Raw genomic sequence first — 9444 nt, 5'->3', positions numbered from 1 at the left:
CCCTTGCTGCTGCTGCAACCTCTTCAACTTTATCTTGCGGCCGTCCATCAGTCACAATGATGGCCACATTATCAATCTTCTTTTTTAGTGGCCAGGCCTTAGCATTCGCTATGAAAACCTGTTCCATGGTGGTTTTTATGGCCAGGCCAGTCATGGTTCCCGCTGAGAGGGGATCAATATGAGAGATGGCTTGCTTGACCTTGGCTTTACTAAAGTCAGGGTTGCCAACTCTCACGCATCTTGCGTGAAGTTTGGACTTCAGCGTGATGCGTGAGAGTTGGCAACAAACAAATTTATAACAAAGTTAAACTTGCATTAGACAATAAGCTTTGCATTAGCAAATAATGCCTCATTAATGTATTTGTCCTGCTTGTATAATGTTATATGACTAGTATAGGGGTGTAACAATATATTGCAGTAAAAATGCAACATGAATGATGGATAGTGACAATATTATATATAATTAAAACAAAATCTGCAATATTATAGATAGAAGTCTCGTATTCTATTGTAAGGATATACTTACGATATCTATAACAACCTAATGATTGTAAATTGTGTATAATAATTCATCCCGACTCTAGAGGGCGCTGTAGAATGTTCACTACTACAGTAGCAGCGACTGCTGGTTTGTTTTTAATGTGCTCGTCGTTGGTAAACTCGAGATTAGAGAGTCAAGAGGAGATCACTCTGCTCAGTTAGGTAAAATTTTAAATCGTTGTTAAACAAACAACAAGAGTTGTTTTTGCATTTGTTGAATGTGAAGTATACTTAAGAATTATCGTGAGCATTAGTTTGGGTTACAAACACATTATGAGATGCTGTCTAGGCAAATTCTGATGATATTATCGTCATGATAATATGTCAGATTTTTACAGATCATGCTCTTCTTTACGTCTGTAATTAAATATAATTTACATTTCCCTCCTCAAATTAGTTATTTGAAGAAGTGGATAAACAAGTCCTTTAGCACTATACTGTGAGAAGTTTTGTCAGCGCTGTCGAGCTGAATGTCTTGCCAATGCTTGCAAATTCAGCTGAGTTTTATTTCGAAAAGACGTTTTTTGTGTATTGTAGTGCATTCTGTTGAATATACACAGTGCTTATCATATTTATTATATATCACCACCTGATGTAAGGTTTGTGGCAAAGCTGCCTTAAACTAACAGTATTGGGGATTATAAAATAAATTTTTTATGTATTATGTGTAAGCTTTTTAGTCACAGTGGTGTTTCTAATGCTAAAATCTAATTCAGTACATAAAAACAATGCCAGCAAGAATGCAAGGTTTTATCAAAGCCAAAGGAGGCCATACAAAATAAAATATACAATATTTTAGTTATTATGTGTGAATAAAGACTATTTAGCTGTCTATCTATCTATCTATCTATATAGATAGATAGATTTTAATTAACTTTTTCAAGTATAGTAAAATACAACAAATGGCCAACATACATTGGAGCTCCTTTAATATTTTTTTTTAAGCATTCCAGGACACACACTTTGAAGTTGGCTAGTAAGATTTACAAACAGTTTAGAGCTCAATCTAGGCACTTGTTGACTTTGAAGAATGTAAAGTGTGGATGCATGTTACCCCTTTTCTCTGCTCTTTTTCTCTTGTGTTCGTTGTCACAGTATGCAGAATCTGCCAGTGCAGGCGCTGGCCCTGCGGCAGCTAGGCAGACTGAACTCCCTCCAGCTGCTCACTCCATGCCATGCCTCTGGTCTCAGCATGTGGTGCCCACGAACATTACACGCTCGTCAGTTGTGGGGTTCAGCCACTCCTCAAACACACCGTACAGCTATGTGGCCAAGATCATGGGACACTCGGCAGAGTTGGTTGCTTCATCACTCCCGGCTCAAAAGCACGGGAAAAAAAGGGAAACAAAAAATTATGCAGCAGCAGGAGGAGGAAGATGCAGAGACTAGTGATTATGAGGATGAGCTTCCAGATGACCCAGGCCTGCCAAAAGACTATAAAGACCATGAGAAAACTGTCCAGTCTCTACGTTTCGATTTGGTTTTGAAGACCGGATTGGACATTGCACGAAAGTAAGTCAGAGAAACTGTTCATGAGTTTCAGAGATGAATTCTGCCACACTGGTGAGTTGCAAGTACGTGTTTTCAGTTCCTATTGCAGATGTAACTCCATGTTTTTTTTACCTCTTAGAACCCAATTAGAGAATAGACTGATGGCGTTCATATATAATCTTTGCTCATATTGCTCTCCTTTGTTTATTTACGTTTAGTTTGTGGTGTTTCGACCAGTGGCAGTGACTAACACATGTATCTGTTTTTAGTGGTGTGGAGGATGCTTTCTATAACCTCAAATTGAGACTGAATGGTCAGAAACTCACCAAGAAGAGCAAAATGGTGAGTCAGCACCCTCTAGTGTTATAATCAGAAAGAAGCTTCATCGAAAATATGCAACACTAGCTGAACAAATTATGGATGCAATAAATATATATATTTTTTAAAAAACCTGCTCTGTTTGTAGTAGTTGTCCCATCACTTAATTCATATTATTTACCTATTAGTATGAGCAGAAATTGCACCTTCATTTAACAGTCTGCTCTCTCCTACAGGTTAAAGTGGGGGATACACTGGATCTGATCCTAAATGAGGACAAGGAAGTGGACACAGTCTTGCTGAAGAGAGTGATCTTAAAAAAGGTGGTTGGAGAGACAAAAGACACAGAAAAGCAGAGAGTTATTCTAAGAAGCTGGAAACACCTCCAACTTCCCAGAAAGCATGTGTACAAGCAGTAAAGACCAGTTCTGTGATGTTTTTGGGAGGTGAAAGATCAGAAAGTGGGACAAAACTGATATTTCCTGTTCCACTCTCCAACCATTTGATTCTAAAACTGCAGATTGAGGATTTATTGAGTTGTTTCCAATGCCCAACAAAAACTGAAGGTCCTTGTTACATTTATTCACTTACCAGTAGTTCTCATAACTGTTTCATATTACTTGAAGATTACTATTATTAACTTTACAGGTACAAGTGAAACACAAACACATCTTATTGTTTAGAGGCGGTTTTGGTTATATGCAATTGCTTATATTTATGTTACCTAGATTCACAAAATAACATTCACTGATTGTGAATCAAATATAATTTAGGATATCAGTGTTTTTCTGATCCCTTGTTTATGATACCTTATTTTTTATTTTATTTTTACAATTGTCTTCATGACATTGGTAGATTTTCAATGAACAGTTTTCAGGAAGGGTACAGAGTGCCTTTGCACACAGCTGCACTAAGAGAACCAGACAAAAAAAAAGGAATTTTAAAAGGTTTTATACAGCATCTATGCAAAAGATTAATGAGTCAGACCCACACAAATACAGTTTTTAAACTGTATTTCATTCTTTTTTCTTCATTATAATGGTCAAGGGTGGAATATACCAAGACCACAAATTTAATCTTGATAAACACTTCCCTTGGGTTTTTTTTTTTTCCTCTGACGACAAAAGGCTCCTAATGACCCTCACTTGTGTATCTGAAGTAAAATAAAAAGGAACATGAAACCCATCTTGGCTAGGAAGTGAATTTTTATTGAAAAATATATAACATATAACCTGGTGCTATAGTTAAGTACAGATTAATAAGATTTACTTCCTGTAATGCAGGATGTACTTCAATATGTTGATAATTAGAAAAAGCCAGTGCTGCAACATTGCTAAAATAAAATAAAACATGTTTATATACTGTATCTTCTCTGCCCTCACCCCAAACTAAAGTGACCTATTATTTTTAAAGAACTAAATGTTTACATTTAAGTTAATTAAGGCTAACTTTAGCTTATCTAATAATTAGACATTAGAATAACATCAATCATATTTTGGCATATAAATAGTAACACTAATATTTCACTGTCATGTGATAGTGGCTTCAAACACCAACTTTCTGTCACTTACCAAACCATTTAAAGGCCATGGACGTGAACTCGACCAGCCAAACTAGACCTTGAACAAGAACGTTTCAGTATGCTTCAGCTTATGGACTTGTGCAAATAACAGCTATGTTGTGTAAAATATAGGAAAACGGGTCTGCGCTTTGCAGGATTGTTGTCTAAGAATAAGTCACAGTGTTGTTTGATCTCTTTGCCTTCTTTAGAATGTCACATTTCTTGCGATTGGGGCGCCTGCAGCGCTCGTCAATGCTTGGCACGCATTCATAGTGCCACACTTCCTCCATTTTGTCAACTGGGTAGACAGCCTCCACATAATGACGAATTAGTCGGAGACGCACAGGGTCCAGCTGTTTCTTGTTGCAGGCCCCAGAGTGGTTGTACTGCAGCCTTAAATTTTCCTGCGTGAAAAGTTCCGGGAAGAGACGGACGAGAAGGCGAGCAGCAAAATTTCCCACAGACAGGCTCTGTTGGACAATTTCCCTTACTTCAGCATCCGTGAGCAGGTACTCAGAAGGCACTGGGAAGTCTGGGGTGGACACCGAAAGGTCCTCAAGAGGAATTTTGCAGAAGTCCTTGCTGCTTTTCTCCAGGGGTGAAGACAGGACTTCAAAGTCCTCTTTCAGACGATCTGAAGTGAGGACATTGATTTGGCCAGCAGTTAGCAGCAAGTCTTTTGGGTCAGGCTCTTGGTCAGGTGAACAGGCCTTCCGTTGCTGCTGGTATGAACGCCGTTGGTCGTTATCCCGCCGCCTACAGCGCTCATCAAGTTTGCCAACAAACTCAAGGGTCCACACACGGTCGTTCTTAGCTTGGGGGTAAAGCAGCTGGACATAATGTCGGATGAGATTGATTCGTACGGGATCCAGCTGTTTCTTTCCTAGAGAGCCACTGCAGTTATAGTATTTTCGTGCATTCTCGTAAGTAAAGAGCTCAGGGAACATGAGAACCAGGAGTCGGGATGCAAAGTTCCCAATTGATAAACTGCTTTCATAGTTATTCTTTAGCTGTTCCTTAGTAAGTAAAAACTCCTGAGGGACATCAAAGTCTGGAGGAGGAATTTCCAATTTGTCAAAGTCCACAGGGTCCAGCCAAAGTTTCTTCGACTTGCGATTTGGTTTCTCGTAATCACACAGGTCACTGATCTTAACAATGGAGATGCTATCAGGAAGACGGGTGGTGTCGTACATCTCTCGGTTGTCACGACTTCTGCCATTGACTGAAGCATTCTCCAGTGCTTCCTCCATTCGTTGTACGCACAACTGCAGCCAGATTTCTTCCGGAATATCAGGGAAATTGGCCTCCATGTATTTTCGAATAATTTCTAGTCTGTCTGAGTCAATGATCAACTGTCCTATGCTGTTGTGGCCCTCCGGCAACTTGCCCTCCTCAAACACCTCTGGAAAGAGTCTGTTCAGCAAAAACACAACAAGCTCCTCCGGTGAGGTTAAGTCTTCAGAGTCGTCACCAGTGGCCTCGTGTTGGTCATATACTACATCTGAACTGACATTGTTGGGATGAACATAATCGTTCTCACCAGAGTTGAGGGAAAGATTCTCATCCTGGGCATCTTCACTGATGAAATGGCAAGCATGATCCGGTTCCATGTCAAACACACAAACTACTGGAGGCTCTTTGTCACACATCTGACCACTCTCCATGTCCTTCTGAGCCCAGAAACGATTCAAGAAATCGTTGATCTGCAGCAAGCACTCCGTCTGCCAGACGTTTTCATTTTTCACCAATGGGTAGCAGACTTCCACATAGTTACGTATTAGCTGAAGGTGCAATGAATCTAAAGTCCGTTTGGTTGTAAGGCTGCATGTGTTGTAGCCATGCGTGCATTCCTTTGCTGTGAAAAGTTCTGGGAACAGTTGAACAAGGAGTCTGCAGCCAAGATCTCCCGCAGTGGACGTTTGCTCCATCAGCTGGGTGAGTTCTTCACTGGTCAGCTGGTATTCAGGAGGAGGTTGAAATTCCATGACCATCTCGGAGGGTTTCATCTGCTTTTTGATGCGCGTCACTTCAAGCGAGAGCAAATCCACCTTACTGTGCAGCTGGGTCATGCTGGAATTCAGCGTGTTGAGGAGGAAGAACATCTTCTCGATGAGCGGGTAGAGGTGAGAATCCAAGGCAGCAGGAGAACCTGTGACCCCCACATTAGGCGAGGCCTTAAACATGTGATGCTTTCTTGAGTTGCCCAGTTTTTGGAAGTGGACCCCATTATGGCTTTCTCTGTCTCCATTGTGGGCTCCGTGCTGGTCCAGATTGGATGCAGCTTTACGCTCAGAAATGCGATGTGTGATGCTGTAGAGTGGTTTCCTGTATGAAGAGATGGAAATCTGCTCCAGTGGAGATAATCTGTGGCTGTGAGAACATGACCTGCTTCCATTATCTGAACTGTTGTCAAGGAGATGTTCTCCTGCCTGAAAAGTAAGTGTGAGATGTTGCTGTTAATAGTTTGTACCAAAAGTTAAGTCAGGCCAGATGTAGGATGTACTTTAGCAAATTATATCCCAAATAAAATGCGTAATCAATAGAAAAATTAATGCTGTGATTGTAACAAATGCTCCTTTTCATTACAGGCATTTCATCTTACCTGTGTTGTCACCTTGACCCTCTTCCCGCTAATGGGCTGTTCCACCTCAGGGCCTGTGTCTGTTGCTGATCGTTTTGTAATGCGCTTAAAGAAGCTCTCCATCTTTCCCTCCGTGTTTTTAATAACATCCTCTGCATCTTTCTCAACTTTAACTTCTGGAGAAAAAGGCAATTGTTCATAACCATTCAAGAATGCTGAGAAATGCTGACAGACATCATCTCACAACTCTGTACAACTTTGAGACAGAACCTATTAGCCTAACTTACATCTGGTATTAAGATCTGTCTCAGTTGATCTGATCACAAAAGATCGGCTGAGACATTTACAACTGGCATTAACATGCATCTCCTGTGACCATTTACATCTTTATTTCTTTTTTACACAAATGTGATGTTTTGACAAGAATTCAAGCAGTTATTTTATTTGAAGAACCTCTATATACTGTTAAACAGAAAGTGTTATATGTGACCTTTGTTATTTCATATTGATAGCAGGCATAATGAACAAGTTCCTTGAGGTGCTGTGAATGTATATGCACTGTATGCACTTTTCATGCTTTTTCACTATTATTGGCAAGAAATGGCAATCCTAATAATAGCAAGTTCAAAACAACGTCTCCATTTGATGCCAAGGTGAGTCAGTTCATTTCACGGGATAGTTTGTTCTGGACTGTGTTTATTTTGATGTGATGCATGTTACTAGACAGAGATATTGTGATGTTATAGTAAAAGGCAAAGAAAAATGAGAATGATTTTAGTGTGAATGGTTATTTACATACTTTTATCAGGCACTTGTCCGTCTGCATTAACCATGCACACAGAAGAGCTCATGTCCTGGGAAGAGACACAGAAGACCCATGACTGATTAATGATATTATCTGATAGTCACACATCTAATCTGACCACATACATTTCTTATGCACTTCTCCCTAACACTTGTCAGTCATAGGGAATGAAGCCTTAGAAATATCTGTCAGCTAAATTGACTATATCTATATATATATATATATATATATATATATATATATATATATATTTAGGAGAGAGCACTTGACCTGCTGAAACACAGTGAATTCAGTATTTCAAATGACTGGTCACAAATATCATGGTAAGCGTGTGAAGATTATAATGCGCGTTAAACTGTATTTGTCAGAGTGAATTCTCTCTTCGGTCAAGTTCTGTGAGATGTTTTTCTATTTGTTTTTCATGTCTTGCACCGTGAAGTCTCGCCAGAGCACCGGAGAGGCGCTGCTTCACCGTACCGACCCCCGTCCACCGGCTCCACTTCCTCATTCTTCCAGTGTAAACCCCACGGATCGGTTCAACCGGGGAGACAGACGGACAAGCAGCTCCCTACTGCGTTCCTTCTGTGGACTGCATATTTCATAAGAAAAAAAATGTACTCTTTATGTTTTTTTTTTTTGCTGTAATACGGAGTGCTGCCCTTCTCTCGTGTTTCCCCTCCCTCCCCCGTGCGCAACTCTCCCTCTTGCGTGACACGGCAAGAAAAACATCCACCGATGAGTTTTCGCTCCGTCTCCCGCGACACGGCGCGCATAAACTACCTGCGCTGCGGAAAACAAACTCACCTTTTCGACTCCGGGCAGCCGTGTGCAGGTTAGGAGGCGATAGCCATGGTCACGTCTTTAAATCCAGTGGATTTGTCCACGGGTAACTGTTGTCCGTGTTTCTCTCCGCTGCTTTTTTTTTTCTTTAGTCAGTGCCCTCTCGCGTGACGTGACGGTGCTGTGTCATTTCCGCACGGCTGTGTGTTTGCTGTGGGATTTTGCCAGCCCACCCCACGTGAATACATGAGCTTCTGGGCCGTGGCAGAGAAACGCGCGCTGTGGCGTGAGACTTCTCGTGACACACTAGTCATTTCAAGAGGCCCCTCGAGTCGCGCGCCTGATTTCCACGAGGGTAAAATCACCGCGTCATAGACGCTCGTGACAATGCAAACCTACATAAGTGTACAGTTGAATTGGTTATAGAAAACTTGTAATAACCACACACACACGTTTGTTTTTGAGAAAAGTGGGGACATCCCATAGGCGTAATGGTTTTTATACTGTACAATCTGTATATTATATTATAAGAGTTTTGAAAATGGGGACATGTGTTATGTCCTCATAAGTCACCCTCTCCTTGTAATAATGTGTCATACCCATGACATTATACAGAGTTATACAAAAACATGCCCACACACACAACACACACACACACACACACACACATCACACATATATATATATATATATATATATATATATATATATATATATATATATATATAGGCTATATAATGCATAAATATGAGATATTCGATTTATTATTTATTTTCATTATTTTACGTTTTATAGTGCATTGTTTTTTTATTCTAAAACTATATTGATTTGAAGGTGGTACGGTTAAATAAATGACGTTCGGTAAATTCTGAGTAATGCGATTGGAAATGTAAGCAACACCAAGAAAACCAAACGATAGGCTACCACGAATTGTTTGTTTGTACTTTGTTCTCACAGAAGGTTTTGCATTTAATAATATTTGGTTAAAAAATAGTAATTAACTAAGTCTTCTTGGATTAGACTCGAATTACAAGTAGCCTATTGTTGTTGTTTTGTTTTTTGTTTTTTAACTTTATTTCGCCAAATGTCCAAAAAATTATATTTAATCATCAATATTTCTCATCATCAAATTGTAGATTTCAAATGCTGTTTTAACATTAAATGAAGCAAAGTAGTAGTAGGCTATGCATTTTCCATTCTAGTCATCAAAGCATTATATTTAGCCTAATGCATGGTTCTGTATGGTTACCCACCAGCTAAAATATTAACCTGGATTATGGTTAGCGCTTATTTAAGGAAAACTATGCACGTTTTGGGGTAATATAGGCTACGTTTAATTTTTAATTTATGTATAGGTCTAAATTACTT

The 9444-nt window shown here is 39.8% G+C and overlaps 2 protein-coding genes across 4 annotated transcripts; one reads left to right on the top strand and one right to left on the bottom strand.

Moving 5' to 3' along the window:
- The first annotated feature begins 579 nt into the window (after positions 1 to 579).
- LOC128026099 (mitochondrial transcription rescue factor 1) lies at positions 580 to 3534 on the top strand. Of its 2 annotated transcripts, none has more exons than XM_052612831.1 (4): positions 580 to 702; positions 1636 to 2052; positions 2301 to 2373; positions 2586 to 3534. In XM_052612831.1, the coding sequence occupies exons 2-4, from the start codon at positions 1637 to 1639 to the stop codon at positions 2766 to 2768; spliced, it is 672 nt and encodes a 223-aa protein (XP_052468791.1). In that variant the 5' UTR covers positions 580 to 702; position 1636; the 3' UTR covers positions 2769 to 3534. The 2 variants fall into 2 exon arrangements, with proteins under 2 accessions (XP_052468791.1, XP_052468792.1); XM_052612832.1 differs by having other exon boundaries at positions 613 to 697.
- A 2-nt stretch (positions 3535 to 3536) lies between these two features.
- LOC128026098 (BEN domain-containing protein 3-like) lies at positions 3537 to 8406 on the bottom strand. Of its 2 annotated transcripts, XM_052612829.1 has the most exons (4): positions 8101 to 8405; positions 7291 to 7345; positions 6513 to 6667; positions 3537 to 6339 (listed from the first exon to the last, which is right to left on the bottom strand). In XM_052612829.1, exons 2-4 carry the CDS (start codon positions 7340 to 7342, stop codon positions 4075 to 4077), a joined length of 2472 nt encoding a protein of 823 aa, XP_052468789.1. In that variant the 5' UTR covers positions 7343 to 7345; positions 8101 to 8405; the 3' UTR covers positions 3537 to 4074. The 2 variants fall into 2 exon arrangements, with proteins under 2 accessions (XP_052468789.1, XP_052468790.1); XM_052612830.1 differs by lacking the exon at positions 7291 to 7345 and having other exon boundaries at positions 8101 to 8406.
- Between the last annotated feature and the right edge of the window lie 1038 nt (positions 8407 to 9444).

Source organism: Carassius gibelio, chromosome A13, assembly GCF_023724105.1.
Source record: "Carassius gibelio isolate Cgi1373 ecotype wild population from Czech Republic chromosome A13, carGib1.2-hapl.c, whole genome shotgun sequence".
Classification (NCBI taxonomy): Eukaryota; Metazoa; Chordata; class Actinopteri; order Cypriniformes; family Cyprinidae; genus Carassius; species Carassius gibelio.
This window is presented reverse-complemented; position numbering and strand designations above follow the sequence as displayed.